Source organism: Arvicola amphibius, chromosome 12, assembly GCF_903992535.2.
Source record: "Arvicola amphibius chromosome 12, mArvAmp1.2, whole genome shotgun sequence".
NCBI lineage: Eukaryota > Metazoa > Chordata > Mammalia > Rodentia > Cricetidae > Arvicola > Arvicola amphibius.
This window is the reverse complement of record NC_052058.2, coordinates 80,752,093-80,770,026: the sequence shown is the minus strand read 5'-3', so window position 1 is coordinate 80,770,026 and position 17,934 is coordinate 80,752,093. Positions and strand designations below refer to the sequence as shown.

The window sequence follows — 17,934 nt, the reverse complement described above, 5'->3', positions numbered from 1 at the left end:
TAATTCTGGCAACCCTAGTCCAGTCTCGGGCGACCCACACGATGAAAGGACAGAGCAGTCTCCTGCAAGTTGCCTTTTGACCTTCACATGTGAACTCATGTCAGGTACTGTTAACTGGGTACCAAACTTGTACCCGTCTAGGTCATAGGCACTGGGGGAGAACATAGTACATTTATTCTGCTAAATGAGCACAGCAATGAACTGTCCTACAAGTTGTTATACATATATCCATATATTATTGATTCCTTTAACGTTTATCAAAAACGTTATGATTACTTTTGCAGTTTTGATGTTGATTATAGAGAGACCCACATCTGCCAACTCGTAGGGAATACAAGACTGGAGTATTCAGATCTAAATGGGACATTTCTATCATGCCATCTCTCTAAGGCACAGGAATGACTGAGGAGGAGGGGGCAGAAAGACTATTAGAGCCAGAGGCAGTGAACATTGGCAGCAAAATAGTATTGGTCAGACATGACAGGGCTGTTGTATGAATGAATTTGTAGGGACTGAGACTATGAGCACAAGACCTGCATAAGATCAAGCCAACCCGAATGTCAGCTTCAATAGAGGAGGGGCTTATCAAGTCCCATCCCTAGCTGAGGAGCTTCTGGCAACTGATGGCTCTTTGGGGAAGAAGAGTGGGTTTTCTTAAAAGATGCAGGCCCTGCGAGACTGACTACCCATGCTCTGGCAGAATGTCTTTCACCTGGGAGCAGACTATTCACACTCAGTATATTCATTGGGCTTGAAAAAAATTGTTTGAAATTATGAGGGAAAATGTTGGTGGGATAAAAAGTAAATTGTAGAGAAGCATTCCTTTAATAATTTAATTTATAAATAATGATAATTATGTATTTATGTTTTGTGATTGTTGTACTGTTTTACCTTCGTAGCACTGAACAACTGTTCCAGTTTCCACCCCAACTAGTTCTTGTCATCTGTTGTTTGGTTACTAAAAGTCATCTTAACATGTCTGAGGTGATCTCTCACTGTGGTATTGATTTACACTCCTCTTATGATTACTGATGCTAAGCATCTTGTCATATACCTGCTGGCCATTTATCTTCTCTGGAAAAATATATAATGCTATATTTACTTGTCCCTGAATACTAATTAGTGAAACCTCTGTGATGAGTGACAGCATTTTTTTAAATTATAATTTGAAGAGAATGTCATTCTGGGTGTTTCTTTCTGCAGGTCAAATTCAGATCACAAGACTTTGCCAAACAGCCTAAGACTGCTGTGCCACTGGCCAGGGCTCTGTTTGCAGGAAGACCCTGAGGATGTGGGCCAGTTGGCATTGTCCTTGACATCAGCCTTGCAATTAAGCACAACTCTATGCTCTCAAAAACGATTTATGATTCTGTCATTCATAAATTATCCCAAGTCCTTGTTGTATTTATTTTTATTTTCTGCTTCATCCTCTTGAATTAATAGCTTCTGCAAGCTTATTTTTTACTGTGTGAAGGAGATTTTCCCACCTCTTGCTATACTTACTGGGTATCAATGAATACCCACCTCCTCAGATCCTGGGCCTTCAAAAGTTTCCTTTGATTGACCCATCAATTAGTTTCTAAGTATGTTCTGCTGTTTGCATAGCCAGGATAAATGTGGGCTCTCTCATTAGATGTGTCTGTTCATTCCTCAAATCACTTCTATTTTGTTTTGCTCGATCCTCTTTTCTATATTGTTTTTATTTGTATCTTTTGGAAATTAGGCAACTAATACTACAGGAGCAAAGTTTTTGGGCTGAACTGAAAAGGAATGAGCATTACCACCCAGTCTGGTTGACAATAGCAAGGAAACCCATGCTTATCACACTATGGTCCCTTCCTGAGTCTCACTTCAGAGATCACACCTCTTTCTGGAGCATGAGATTTGGAAATGAAAAGCTTGATTCAACTCCAGGAATAGTGCTCCCCAACTGCACACACCTGAGTCATTAATGCAACTCCTTTGTATTTCCATTTGTTCATTTAAAATAAGGATGAAAACCACCCGCAAAATTATAGTATGAGGAAAAAAATTCTGCAGTTATCAATTCAATCTTTCTTAGGTTGAAAACAGTTTATGGCAGTTAAATATATGGATTATTCCCGATTGCAGCAAATCTCCCCCATTTCTCCATTTTCACAGCGTGTTTTAGTGGAGGAAAGAGGGCCGCTTTCAGAAACTTCTTGCTACAAACCCTGTTTATGCCTTTCTAAATTCCAAATGTGAAAGTTCTCAGCTAAGCATGCTTTCTTATTTTATGCTCCATTTATTTCATAAAAATAAATAATAAATAAACAAGGTTAGAGGAGTAACTTACCTAGAAATCAGTCTATGGGGTTGTGCAGCAAAGCCAGGCTAGGAGTTTAGGTCTACGATCCCAGATGCTTAAGGGTCGGGAGGATCCATCCGTGAGGACAATGAGATTTAGAAGGGTGAAGACTCTGGTTTGAGGTCACACAGCAAGCAGATATCAGAGCAAGGTTTAGCATCTGGGAATGATTGGAAGCAAGCCACACATGCACGTAGTATGCACCATTACCTGCGGTTTGGGGTATTGAACCTAAGATCCCCCACACTTGTGAAGCAAGTACTCCACACTAGGATATATCCTAAAGTCTCTTTTCAGTTTTGATTGGTTTTGAAAGAGGGTCTCACTAAATTTCCCAGATTGGCCTTGAATTCAGTCTGTAGCTCAGACAAACCTTGAACGAATTGTCCTCACGGATGGATATTATAACATGCGTCTCATAATGGTTATTAAAGGAATGAGATGCAGGTTTCCTGTATCTCTCATGTCTCTTAACCTTTCTCTTATAACATCACACTGGATTTAGCTTTATGTTTTTTCCACTTTCTAGGATCTTAAAATTTAAAAAAAATGAGCTTTCTCCTCCAGCCGAACAAGAGGAAATAAAGGCCAGGGGAAGAAGGTGGCCCTCGGCCTGTTGTCGAGAAGAAGCCAGAGACCAAAATGTGGGTGACTCCCCTGTTTGAGAAAAGGTCTAACAACTTCAGTATTGGACAGGACATTCAGCCCTAAAGAGACTCCACTCACTTCATCAGATGACCATTAGACCAGCCAACAGTTGGCAAAGGGCCATCCTCCACAAGCTGTTCAAAGAGCCTCCTGCCATTCATCAGTTCACCCATACCCAGGACTAGAACACTTAATCTTGCCCACAACTACACTCCAGAGACAAAACATAAGAAAAAGCAGAGGCTGCTGGTCCAAGCTGAGAAAAAAAAACTGGCAGCAAAGGGGTTGTCCCCACTAAGAGGCCACCTGTCCTCTGAGCAGAAGTCAACACAGTCACCGTTTTTGGTGGGAAACAAGAAAGCTCCCATGGTGGTGATCATCCACAATGCAGACCCCACTGAGCAGGTGTCCTGCCTGCCCTGTGTCACAGGGTGGGGTGCCCTACTGCATCATCAGGGGAAAGACCAGGCTGGAGTGACTGGTCTGCAATAAGACATGCACCATGGTTTTCTTCCCACAGGTTTACTCAGAAGTCAAGGGTGCTCTGCCTAAGCTGGTGGAAACTATCAGGACCAATAACCGCAGATACGATGAGATGCACCCCCACTGGGAAGGCAGCATTCTAGATCCTAAATCTGTGGCTTGCATTGCCAAGTTGGAAAAAGAAAAGGTCAAAGAACTTGCGACAAAAGTGGGTTAAACGTACACTGCTAAGTTTTCTGTACATAAATATAATTTAAACATTAAATATAATGATTGATATTTTATGGCATCTGCCTTCAAGAGGTTTTAACATCCTTAGAATGACTATATTTTCAGTCCAGTGTTGACTGGACTTTATTTGTATTTTTTTAAATTAGCTTCATCTGTAGAGGTGATGCAGTGTTCTAAGCTACTGGGAGAACCTCATTTGCAACCTGCCTGCAAGGTGGAGAAATGATTTACTATGGCAGTGTGTGGAAGGAAAGCGTACTGAATGGCGGGTTGGGAGACCTGATAATTTAAAGATTGTGTGTGTGTGTGTGTGTGTGTGTGTGTATGAGTGTGTGATGTGTGGGTGTGTGTGTGCTCACACGTATATGCTCACGTGTGGGGGTGCTGGTAGAGGCCACAAAGAAGCGTCATCTTCCTTGGAGCTATAGTTACAGCTGTGAGCTGCTAAATATAGGTGACAGGGCTGAACTCCCTTCTGAAAGTGGAACAAGCTTTTTTTAACCACTATGCTAACTCTGATCCCTGAAATTTAATATTTTATAACTTAATTCAGGCACTCCCTCTCCATAATTAGATTTTTTGCTCTTTTACATAAAAAGGAATTGGATTTTATGTTGCTAAAATCCCTTTAAATTCTTTAATACATTGTTTTACAGTAACAACTCAGAACCTAGGAGAAGCAGCATCTTGGCAGATATCAGACACATATCATACAGTGGACTGAGCCATATAAAATGATCCTGTAATATATTTATAATATGATATGCATTTCAATAAAGGTTGAATGAGCATTAACTTAATCTTCCAACAGGCACTCTCCTGCAATTTATAATGAAATATCTTTCTAACAGCATTATTTTTCCGAATGATTTAAGAAAGAAAAAGAGAAAGAACATCTAAACAAACTTTCCCAATGGCTCTGTCCTTTCCTGGCCCTATGTTCTGGTTCTACCACTCCTGCCTGAAAATGATAGATCGTGAGGCAATGCAGACCTCCTGTATGCGTATGAAGCTTAGCTGGTTTTTCTCTGAATAAAGGGTTTTTTTTGAGGTCTAAATGGCACAGAGCTGAAGGGTTGTGATTTCAAACAAACCAGCACAATAAATCAGTGTACCTAAAAATACATTCTTAAGGAGATTCTGCATTCTCAAACATTTCCTCACTATTGCTTGATCACTGGATCAATGTTAATGATATGAAATTCACAAATGTATCTTTCCCAATCCTACTTTTTTTCTTAAGTGTCAGGTGATTTAGGTCAGCTATTTGGCCTGGCAATCTACACATTCCCTCAAGTTTTAGTTGAGCAAAAATTTCTCTTCTCATTCAATCCCATCATTCTGCTATTGTAAGTAACACACAACACAACCTTAACAGATTTTTGAGGTGTAGCCATATTAATTATGTTGAATTAGTTTATGATCAGTGCTTATAAACCTGCCACATCTATGCAGTTCCTCCCGGTCAGTGCACAGTTTTCTTGTCAAGATACCTGGCACTGTTTCTCAGATTCTATTTAAAGGTTTCTAGAATGGGAGTTCACTTGGGTGCAGATCAATTTGGAACATTGCTGAAGAGTTCTAATGTTAGCCCATTTTTGCTTATGATGATTTGAAATCTTCCTATAAATGATGTACCTATGACTTATTTCTTTTCTCTGTTTTGATGTACAACAAGCTTATTATTCACACTTCAATGGTAACCACTGGGAGCTGTGAAGTGGTGTTTGTAATAAGCTTTCTTGTAGGACTATCTGTAGATTGCCAATCTCCAAACAATAACACAGAGACTGATTATTAATTATGAAAACTCAGCTTTAGGCTTGTCCCACTCACTCTTAAAACTTAAATTAACCTAATTCTATTAATCTACATTTTGCATTGTGGCTTTTACCTTTCATTCTGTATGTCTGACTCCCTCTGTATCTTGTTAGCGTCTCTGCCTTTCTACTTCCCAGAGTCTTCTTTGTCATTCATTTATTCAGTGGATTAATCTTCAAAATGGCTCTCACCATATTGAACTAACCACCCCTACAGAACTTCACTTTGTCACCAACAATCATTGGGTCAGATGGCTTCAGACTTTGTTTTTGGAGACTCGTCTCTGCATTTGGTATTACACTTGCTAATTCAAAAATCTCCTTCCGTGTGTCCATGTTACTATGGTAGCCTCTTCACTGTGTATTTATCAGTGAACTCTTGTCTGTCCTTTAATCCATTTCTATATGGAAGCTCAAGGGAAAGTTGAGAATGTAAGCATAATTGTCACTTTTCTGATTGAAGCATTTCAAAGACTCCACAATGTCCTTAGAATGAAAAGCCATTGTATTTCCATGACTTCTAAGCATGCTCCCACTTCCTTCCACAGCTTAGTCTTCCCATGTTCTTCCTCTGTTTTCCAGCCATGCTATTCAATCTTTCTTCCTGGTATATTGCTGTCTGCCCCATCTTTCCTTTCCTACCAGGTTCCTACTTCAAATCTCACCATAATCTTTTCAAGCTTGCCTTGTTGATCTTCTACGACCAGCTTTACTTTTGAACACAATTCCTTGCTTCACAGGCCCCAGGTAGACACCCTCTTCCACTGCAACACTGGCTGAAGAATTTCCCTTCTTGATTTATATGCCTTCCCTACTTTCTCTTCCTTTTGGTTATATTGGGGCAAGCATCATGTCTAATCCAGGGTTGTTTACCCAGAATTGCCAAGGATTAGCATATCATAAATATTCAAAGTCATTTATTGAGTAGGTAAAAAGGTTATGAAGTGCAATAAAACAATATGTATTGGAATTGACATTAACAGTTGAAACAGAATTCTTCTCTAAATTGTTAAATTCAAATTATATGTGGTACTACTTCCAGAAGAGCTTTAATTTTGAAGTATTGAGCTAAATGACTTCTATGTCAGTGATTTTCCAACAAAATTTAGTGAACAATTTAAAATGGAAAAGACTTTTATTAATGCAGTATTGAAAAAAGTATAGTTGAGGAAAAATGATGTAGTTAAAAATGACTTTTCACAGTCCTGCCCCAGATTTCTGAAACAACACTACTTGAATTTATTTTTCTCTTTACAATCAAAACATGACATTTCTCTAAATTTCTGTTTTTCTACTTCTCTTTTCTTCATTGGAAAGAGGTGTCTAAGTCTATTACCCATTTATACACTCACAAAGTAGGAAGATGGTCAACACCCATCACAATCCAGTGGGGCACATGTTAAAGATGAAACATCAGAAAAATGAAATGAGTTTCTATTCAAGTAAATGCAATCTGTCATAAAAATCTGATCCACAAGGTATGTGTGAAACTTGAATAACCGAATGTCTGAATTTTTGTTCCTTAGGTGAGATGATCCTTCCTCATGACCAGGTAAAACTAAGACTAGCTTATTTAAGTCAGCTGTAAGAACCAGTGAGGTTGTACCGTGTTCTAGAATCCCTTGCTGATCGGGAGAGTCCATGGAACCTGGCCCTTGGTATCATGGTGTTTACCTGCAATGACATGTATAAGGAAAGAGTGTGTGTATTTGTGCATATGCCTGTGTGTGTCTCTGTTTGTGTGTCTGTGTGCCTGTGTGCCTGTGTCTGCTTGTGAATCTCTTACTGTGTAACCCACAGTCCAAGCCAACAAAGACATGTGTCACCAGAGAATCACAAATAGAACATGCAGAAGAAAAACCTTTATTTTTCTGTGAAAATGTGTGAAATCATCAGTCACACAAACATAGTGAACTACAGAGAAATAAGTATACTAAAGAGAATTTAGTAAAAAGCTATCAAATGATAAGACAGTTGGAAAATAGAACAATTGACAATCACAATGACAATGGAAGCATTAGAACTGTGCAGAGATAGACATTGTGGATAAATACTCCTTACCTATATTCTCTAAGGAAGAGATCACATTTTGAATGGTCTGTAAGCACACAGTTGAAGATATGTGTAGGGGAGTAAATGTGAACTCTACATATGGTCTCTGATTCTAATCTACTGAATACTTCTTGCGGGTATTTAGGAATGCAAATGCTTTCTGGAAAAGTTTGCCTAACTTCCTGGTCTCAAAATCTCACTTTGCAGAGGGCTGTCTGAAGCAGAGTTACAGACACAGAGACTTAGCCATGAGGAAAATGATGAGAATGGATGAATGACCTCAACATTTCTCCTAGTTTGAGACAATTGCCACAGGGTGAGGGCCGCTACCTTATAGCTCGTGAGCAATGGAACAAGTTTCTTTACTTTCATAGGACATTCATTATGTAGGTGTGTCTTCTATCTATCTGTTGATTTCATTCGTTAATAAAGAAACTGCCTTGGCCCATTTAATGGGCCAGCCCTTAGGTGGGTGGAGTAGACAGAAGAGGAAGAAGGAAGTGAGGTAGATGGTTCAGGCAGATGCCATGCCTCTCCTCTCTGAGACAGATGATATGAAGCTCCGGCCCAAGATGGACGTACACTAGAATCTTCCCGGTAAGGCACCACTTCGTGGTGCTACACAGATTATTAGATATGGGTTAATCAAGATGTGAGTAAGAGGCTGGAACTAATGGGCCAGGCAGTGTTTAAATGAATGCAGTTTGTGTGTTGTTATTTTGGGGCATAAGCTAGCCAGGCGGCTGGGAGCAGGGCAGGAATGCAGCCCGCCGCTGCCCCTTACTACACATTATCTTGTTATTTTCCTGTGCATTAAGATTCACCTTGGTATTTTCACAGTCAAAGGACTTCCTTCAAGTAATCATGACAGGACTCAGTGAACACTGATAGTATCAAGAGGAAAAGTCCCCTTCATGCTTTCAAACCAAGGCACACTTACAGAAGGGCATCCTGCGGGCCACTGCTATTTCAGTGATGTCATGAGTTTCTTCACTGGGTCAAAGTAATTCCCCCTCAACGAGCACTAATAACATCTCCTTTGGAATGACGTTCCTCCAAAGATGTTTAGCATAAATAATCGACCAGGGAAAACATGATAAAAAAGTCAAAACACCCAGAAATGCATCAGTGGCTAACAGACAGTTTTCAATTATAATGGAAAAAGAGATTTCAAGAGAAGGAAATAGAGAAAAGTCTATCTGCTTTTTTCTGATGGGAAGGAGGGCCCATGGAATCAGACCCAATGTTAGTGAAGGACAGTGTGACCATTTCCCCCACATTACTGGAGAAAAAACCTTCCCTCTTCTTCATGTAGAAAAGAACTGTCCACAGTTCATTAGAATAGCTTTGCATAAAGACAAACATGACTATAAAAATGTTCATAGATATTTTCAAATTTTCATGTTACATATAACCGATGAAAGGGAAGAGCACACACCAAATTAGAACGAGGTAAACTATAGCCAGGAAAATAGGGACACACAAAAGTGGAGTGTAGAGAGAAGGTTTTCTAATCACAATAAAAACCATTCAGCAGGGACGTGTTTAGTATGACAGGGCCTTAGGACTCAGTACACTGGATAATGAGATATGCCTGGCTATATTAAGAGCACAATTTTCATTTAAAAAAGTAGAATAGGGAAATATTTTATGAAGACCTAGAATGCCTGCAGTGTGCTTAAAAAAGGCTAAATGCAGTTTCATCCTCAAGATGGGTTCCTCATTTCCCAGAGATCTACACTGAGATGGCATTTCTTGTGAGTCAACGTTTTAACTCCCAGGGATGCTTGCGTACATGCTAATAATTTTCCTGAGCACCCCACTCTACGACTGGCTCATCATTCATGCGCAGAACGAGGTAGGACAGGAGCTGAAAGAGGTTTTGCCACAGTAAGAGGGACACATAAAAGGAAAGGCCGCTTACATCCAGCTCGCAGCGCTCACCCGCGAAGGCCACGTCACAGATGCACTGGAATCTGTTGAGCAAGTCCCTGCACAGGCCTCCGTGGAGGCAGGGAGCAGAAGCACACTCGTCGATGTCCTCTTCACACCTTGAAAATGAATGGAGAAGCAGAAGCCCGGGGCTGGGTGAGTAAGTGAGCTATAAGGTGGAGCAAATGGTTTGTCTCTCTTCTTAGCATCACACAGAGTATTTACCAATTCTACCCAATTACACCCATTGGATAATTTCGAAGATTCCTTAAGAACCCTTTAATTCATTTTGAGTTTTGTGGACAAAGATGGACAGACATGGGTGCACACATTGAATCAATTCAAATAAAATGCCTGCAAATATTTAGAAGCCCTGTTTGTCCCTTAAGGGTGCTATTGAGTTTGCCACCTTATACTTGTCGGCTTTCTTAGGAGGACACTGGCAGGGTGACTTTGCCAGCCTGGAATCTACAGGGCAGAAGGAGCCCTGATGGTGAAGGTTCTGTCTCTGCCTTAGGATAGACTTGGTTAATTCTGGGACATACTGAATTACTTTCCTTTGAAATGCCACTTTTTAAAAAACCAGAACAAAAGTAAGAAACCTGTTAATAAAGTGTGTTCTAGTAGTAACACAAAACTCAGTGTTCTTGTAACAGCTTTCCAGTAAGACTTTCCCCAAAGAAGTAGCATCCATATTACAATGTACTTGAGTACTGGGACACTGCCCGCCTCCTTTTCCAAGAACAATTTTTTCTTTTGTTTTTTTCTAAACTGACACACGGATACGAAAACGACACACACTTGTAAGGTAAATGTGTGTGTGTGTGTGTGTGTGTGTGTGATATGCTGATACTTGGTATTCATTATTGCAATATTGAAATGTTCAAATCAGGTTGAATAAATCAAACACATCTTTCTACTGACTCTTTCAAATCAGTTCTTCTAGGTTTTTGGAATAGCATTATATATAATAAGCAAGTCCTTGATCTGGACACCCATGGATTAATATGGTAGTTCTGCCTATCCTGTGCCAAACGCTCTGCCTGGGGGCAGAGCAGTGGTGATGGCATTTGTATTACTTTAGGAAACTAGTGAAATCGTAGCCCCAGGATCTCTGCGGAACAGCTTATGATGTAAACTGTTTTTAATCTCCACTTCCCTCAAAGCAGAACTTCCATGTGTGCCCGAGACTTCTAACCGGGCTCGAACGCAAGGGCTGAGGTGGAGGAGCTGTGAGATCCCTGGAGTGACGGAAACGGCGATTCATTCCAAGGAAAACAGCTCCTTACTCCAGCAGGATACCGAGCATAGCTGAGACCCTATTTGCCTTTTATGGTCCTGGCTCCTGGGCTGGAAGAGGCTTCTCTGATTAGATCCCAACCAGACTTGACAACTCTCAGAAGCTTGCCAAGCACTCTGTGTCCTGGGTGGCCGGAGCTCACACCATCCATCATCTGGACCCGATGGAATGACGCTAGGAAGCTGGAGGCTTAAGCAGGCGGATAGCTTCTTCGCGTCCTCGGCTGCGTGGAAGTCTTGCTGCCTTAGGCCCTGGGGTACCCGTCTGAACGTTCCCAGCTCTTTCTGCCACTCTTTCATTTCCTTACTAATTTCTGTTTTGAGCAAAAGAGTTGATGCTTTCATATGCATGACAAGCGCCAGTGAAACTATTATTAGAAAATAATATACTGAATGTAGTGCCTCACCCCCCAAATCCCAACAATGGGGGAAGAGAGGCAGAAGGTCGACAGCAAGTTTAAGATGGGCCTGCTCTATGTAGCAAGTTCTGGACAAACCAGAGCTAAAACAAGACCCTGTCCCCAAAGGAAAAAAAAAAAAAAAACAAAGCAAAACAAAGAAGATGATACCTAATAGATGAAAAGTCAAAGAAAAGTCATTACGTGCTCCTGAATTAACTAATGATGCTCAATGTGTTGGGGGAATCAGAATATATTAAACACACATTCACTGTTTGAAACCATTTTTCAGTTGGATAAAAGTCCTCCCAGGAAAGTAATGAAAATTAGCAACCTTTTCCCCATCTTAATCATTTATATATATGTATCTTGGTTGTATCTTATTCTAGTCTATAGAAGATGGAGGAGCACATTTTATATTTTGTTTTAATTGTGCTGAGCAAACACTTACTCATGAAATCATGGCAGCGTTCCCAAGAGAAGTCCACGCTTGGATGGCAGCTCAACTTCATCGTTGCGTATATTTATTTCAGGATCAATCAGTCACTCATCTTCACACACACACAGACACTCACACACAACGAAAACGATAAAATCTTGCTTACAGAGCTCAAAGAAGTGGGGATAATATTGTAAAGTAAATGGATTAGTCTTAGAAACTAGGGGCTATGTTTTATCTGCGTACATAATACCTGTGCCCGTAGACTCCTGGTTTGTATCTGTCTGAGGGATGGATATCTCTTTGGAGATCTTTTGTTGTTTGCTTTTTGGTTTTTGTTTTGGTGTTGTTGTTGTTTGTCTTTTGGGACAGGGTTTCTTTAGGTAACAGCCCTAGCTGAACTAGCTCTTGTAGACCAGGCTGGCCTTGTACTCATAGAGATCCACCTGCCTCTGCCTCCTGAGTGCTGGGATTAAAGGTGTGTGCCACCACCGCCCCTGCCTCTTTGGAGATTTAATCAAAGCAGAGAGAATGTTCTCTCTTCCCCTTGCCCACACTCCAACCAGTCAAATGCATACACAACTTGGCTTGCATCCAAGCTGGTCACAGTCCGATTCCAATGGAGGACCCTAAGTGAAGAGTTGAAGGATTCTCTGTGGAAGGAATAGTTCCCTGGAAGGAGCACATACACTTTAGAATGTAGTTTATCATATGAGGCATCTTTTAGGTGTGTTTTATTTTACTTTAAAAGTAACCATATTTTGGAATCATATGTTAGAGTTAGTCAGGGGAGGGAAGGACTCCAGGAATCCAGAAAATACTTATAGGAAAGAATAATAAAACATTATATATATTTAAAAATCATATTTTTCTATTTGAAGTCTTGGCTGGTAAAATATTCTATACTTTGACCTACACTGTCATTTTTCTTCTTGTCTGTTGCTTAAATTCTGTCTGGACCTATATTTCAACATAGATTTTCCTGTGGGAACTGAAATGAAAAATTGGAGGAGCAAATGAACTCTGGGCAATCCCACTGTTCTTTAGCCCAGAACTCCTGCCCATGAAGTGCTAGTGTGACTCACCCCTCTCCAGTGAAACCTGGCCGGCACACACATTTCCAGCCCTGCTGGGCCTGAGTGCAGTTGCCTCCGTTGTAGCAAGTGAGATTTGTCTCCTTGTTCCCACAGGCTGCTGAGGGTAATCGGCTGTGTCTAGAAAGATAAAAGTAATGGCCGCAGCTGTTTATCTCATTCGTTTCATTCAAGAAAATGCTTTTGGAAAAGTTCATATATGTAGTCAGTGTTAGGCTAATTAAGTCCTGACGCTGGAGGAACAACAAATGCTCACTCGTGCTGCTGCATTGTACAAACACCAGGTTCTCCAGCAAAAAGCCCCTGTTGGAGGCTTCTGCAACCAACATAACCATCCATCTTCTGTTCTCCACCGCCGTTCCTGCAGGAGGTAAGATCTATGGCATGGCGGGGCAGTAAATTTAGAGCTAGCTCACTTAGCTAGATCTGCAGCTGCTTTTCCAATAAATCAACGGAGGCCACAGGAAAATTGCATCTCTACAAAGGCCAGGAAAGCAAGGAGAACACGCCGGGGCTCAAGCACTCATGCGATGTCTCCGTTGGCTTTCAGAGCTGAACTACAGTTGCCCTGCCAAGACTTGCCTGCTCCCGCCCTCATAATTCATAGCTTTGCATAGTGCAAGCCAAGTGCTGTCCAGGAGGTTTGTGTATAGTATTCAATGTAACTGCGTGTGAGTTCAGCGTGCGACTCCTTGTACGGCAGCAAGGCTGAATGGACTGAAGAATCCGCATAAAAGGAAGAACAGCTTGCTAAAAGCTAAGAAAACACTGCTAGACAAAAAATCCTTACTTAGGCTTGAAAGAGCTGATTTTTAAACAGATTTTAGGAGTGTTGCTCAGGTCCTTTGGCCTTGTGTGTGTGTGTGTGTGTGTGTGTGTGTGTTTTGTGTGGGTACGCATGAGTGCGTATGTGTGCATGCATGTGTGGATGTGTGTGTATATTCATGTGTGTGTGCATATGTATTTGTGTGTGTGTATGTGTGTGCATGTGCGCATGCATGTGTGTGTGTGTGTGTGTGTGTGTGTGTGTGTGTGTGTGTATGAGATCAGATAGAGAACACTTATCTGGGAAATAAATGGAAAGAAACTTCACTTTTGTTCTGCCATGTACTGCAGCTAACACAGAGAAACCAGCTGCAAGATGATATAAGGGCGTGTCTTTTCAAGAGAGCTAATTAATTCTACTTCAAAAAGAAAATATCATAAGGATGTTTCAAAAGTGTCAAGAATGTCAATAGCTCTAAAAGAGGTCATTAGCAATGCAAACCTCCAGTTTTACACACACCTTGGCTTAATAAACAGCTTCTGAAGAGTTCATCAGAAGGGACTCTTGAGAACTTTATTCTTTACACTTGACTTTGATGAATCAGACAGGAAAACATTCAGAGAACTTGTTAGGAGGGCATACAGGTTTTCTTATCCATAGTCACTGTGTAAGACTCCTAATTTTGATCTCAAATTTATCTTGCTTTTAACCAGGTCTGCTATTTGATGGCAAATGAATCTGTTGACTCACAGGAAACAGCACCTATTAAATAACCCAAGCACTTAGTACTTCCCACTGTTCCTTGCCATCAAGAGCTCTGAACAATAATAGGTGTTGTGAAGATAACACAAGTTTTCATAGGCATGGCTGCCTGTAATGTCTCTGAATTCAAGTGATGTCCACAGACTGCTCCACTCCAGCTATTCTCACGCAACTCCTAGAATATATTATTGTTTAATAACAACTCTCTCACCTCCCTACAATGACTCAATTATATAATAAATGTATGGCAGTGTAAGTTGTAATAATAATAGTAACACCAAAGCAATGTGACTTAGAAGGAAAAACTCATTTTTTTTTAATTTCTGCATAGCATAAAATTGAAGTGATCATGAGAGCAATCAATTACTATTGCAATTTTAGAAAAAAGGGGGGGACTTTTTAAGTGGGTGACTTGAATGACTATGCTATCAGCGGCATGCAGAGCATCATGTAAAGGCCACAGAACATCTGTGTGTTAGTGTATGCCCAAGTTTTATTATAAATCTTAAGTTATACAATATAAACATTGTGTTTACTATCTGGTTAAAAAGCTGCTATTCATAGTTGTAGAATATTTTACAATATAATCACATTTGTACATGATCAATTGTGACAGAGGTGCTCCAAGCCAGCCTTGTTTAGCACACGTGGACATTTAAAGGGGAGATATTTCTGACCTGACAAGGAAAATTCAGAACAGCGCTCCCAAAAGACTGAGCTCTGCCTAGACTTTGTACTCACCTGCAAAATCTGCCCGTAAAATTTCCAGGACAGAGACAAGAATAGCCATGAGTTCCGTTGACACACGTGGCCCCGTTTGCACACTGATGACTCTGGCACTTGTCCATGTCCACCTCACAGTTCACACCAGTGTAGCCAGGCTCACACCTGCAGTGGTAGGCTGCAATGCCATCAGAGCAGTTGCCATGGATACAGGGATCAGAAAAGCATTCATCGATGTTGACTTCACAGCGTGTACCTGACCATCCCAAGAGACAGGAACACCGATACGAGCTGTAGCGGTCTGTGCAGTTTCCTCCATGCAAACAGGGGCTGGAGTGGCAGGCATGTAAGGGCAAGCAGCCGGTAAGGACCACATTTGTAGAGACTTTGAGAAACTGCTCTTCCTGAGGCTTATTAATGAAACCGTGAAGATTTTCAAAGTAAGAGAGAGATATGCCTCCAATGTCTATTGTGCTCAGACAGCCCTGCAGGCCTTCTGTATTGTCAATAGCTTGGTCACCCACATAGATGTCTGTACTGTCCTTCAAAAAGTTCAGGCTTCCAGTAGCAATTGTGCTGGTCACATAAGGTGTTTGGTTGTCCACTTCCATTTGCCATCGGGAGGTCTGGGCCAGGGGGTCTATCATGGAAAACTTCACTTGGTGCCATGTGCCGTCATTCACCCACTGCACACTCATCAGACGTAGCATGTGAAAACTGTTGCCACTTTGCAACTGAAATAATAATCTGGAGTCTTGAATGCTAATGTTAAGAAACTCAGGCTCTTTTTCCGCATGCAATATCATTACATTTGTATCACGTGTTCTGAAGCCAAATGTGATGTTGGTGAGTTCTCTGGAAATGTTCCCGTTGCTTCGGAACAGTATTTCTTGTCTCAAGCCACTGAAGACAACATTTGCAATACCTAGAGCGGGAAGAGGAAACTGTTACCTTCATTCTTCGTATTTCTCCTCACATCGCGGATGTCTGTATGAATGACACATTAGGTGTTGTGCTCGTTGCTATCTAATTGTGCCCGTTATAGATGTTTTCTGTCATTGCTTTACAAGACAAGAACTGCAGATTCACTGAAGGTGAGTAGTTTGGTCACTAAAATACAAAGCTAGAGTGTCAAAGCCACCAACGAGAATACTAAAACTCAACTAGTACCATTTTTTTTTCCATTTAAAATCTTCTGGAATGGCAATTACTGTTTTCCAGTGGCTTATAAAAAGGAAGCCTTCGTTTTCATTTTAAAAATAAACAGCTAAACACACAGACATCACAAATTTAGTTCTGGTGACATGCTAATTAGGTAACGATGGACCCTGGCTTCTGATTAAGTTCACCCACATGCACTGAACAGAAACATTCACAATGATGGATTGAGTTATGCTGCAATTACATGCTCAGATATCAACTTGCCACATGTAACCAAGTAACTTCATGTGGTTGAGGAAAAGTAGAAAACACTAGCACTTTGTAGTCACGTATTACACCGAAGACAGCGGGTTTGAAAATCTTACTGCATTTCTCTATTAGAATTGCTACAGCATGATTAATTCACAGTTTGTTCTAGCTCTTTAAATATCTGGCCCTATGTCTGTTTATAGTCTCCTATACACACCCTTGAGGCAAAAGAAGACACAGAAGTGCTTCAGCTTTCTACCAATCCTGTCAGCCTATTTAACCATGTCTGGGCCAGCCCTCCTTTCCGCATTACGACAGACACTCTGTCCATATTCCTTTCAGAGGTCAGGCTCTCAAGTCCCATGCAGGGTACCGTTCATTTTCGCTATTTTTATTCATTTTTCTGTGTGCACCCAGTTTTTACCCCTGCACTAACATTTCCCTTCCCTTTTTGTCATTTTCCCCCATCAAAGTAAAATCTGCTATGACCGCTGAAAATTTAAAGCAGGGACCCACAGGACCCCATAGCGCTGCTACCCTGATGGCCCTCTCATTTCTCCGTTCCTGTTACCATAAAAAGTACTTTGTATACGCCTTCCAACTTTTTCATCTCCCGATTTCTCTACTGTTGTCCCTGTCTCTTCACTGAAATTGCTCTTGGCAAGATCCCAATGACTTCTGCAGTTTCAGTCCAGTGATCAATTTTCTGTTCTCCCTTTTCAGTAGCAGTGACCTGAAAACTCGACTGGGATCTTCCTTGCCATGCTCTATACCAGCCACCATCATTGGTCCTATGAAAGATGGCTTCATAGTTTCCCTACTTCTTAGTTGCTGCAGAGGACTCTAACAACCGCTTCTTAGTTCAGGACGGAAGTTCTAAACTCCACCCTCCATGTCTGTGGGCTCTGACCCCTGTTTAACTACTTCTAGTTTATAACATTCTCTTCCTTGTTCACGTGACACAGTCACAAAATGAAGGAGCTTGTCCCAACCCAGGCCCTTTATACTCTCTGTAACTTAAACCTGGAGTTTTCTTTCTCCAGGCGGCCCCATGCCCAGTACCTCTTCAGTGTTGTGGTCTGCTGGAATGTCACCTTTCCCCTGCTACCCAAGTTAAAATAGGTCTCATCCTCCTAGTCTATTCCTGATTTACTTCGCAACTCCTGTTGCTGTTTAAAACTGGTTTTTATTTGTTTCTTAACCCTGCTCTAGTGCATGAGCTGTATGGGACCAGGTGTCCTTTCTATAGAAGTGTTCACTCAGTCACTCCCTGAGACTGGTGCCTGGCCTTCAGTAAGTGTCCACTGAGCATTAGTAAGTGGATGATCTAGGGAGTGACGTCACCTTTCACTTTGGAAAGTGCGACAATGATCAAAAAAAATCACATCAGGAGAAAAAAGTAAATAATTCAAGTGTTGTAATTTAAATATAGGGTTTGGCTAGATTTAAAAGATATCTCATTTAATTTCCCTGCTAATTTATTTTATTATTTTCTTTACCAGATTTGGGGAAGGAATTTGGAAGGAAAGGAACATAAGCAAACATCTT

General features: G+C 41.0%; 1 protein-coding gene across 1 annotated transcript in view; it reads right to left on the bottom strand.

The window, feature by feature from the left end:
* Crb1 (crumbs cell polarity complex component 1) overlaps nt 1–17,934 on the bottom strand; it is a 141,455-nt gene that overhangs the window by 21,169 nt on the left and 102,352 nt on the right. Inside the window, exons 10-12 of the mRNA XM_042054027.1 lie at nt 14,995–15,901; nt 12,717–12,845; nt 9,488–9,614 (exon numbers count right to left, since the gene is read on the bottom strand). Of these exons, the coding sequence (XP_041909961.1) occupies nt 9,488–9,614; nt 12,717–12,845; nt 14,995–15,901 (1,163 nt within the window). The remainder of the gene's footprint in view (nt 1–9,487; nt 9,615–12,716; nt 12,846–14,994; nt 15,902–17,934) is intronic.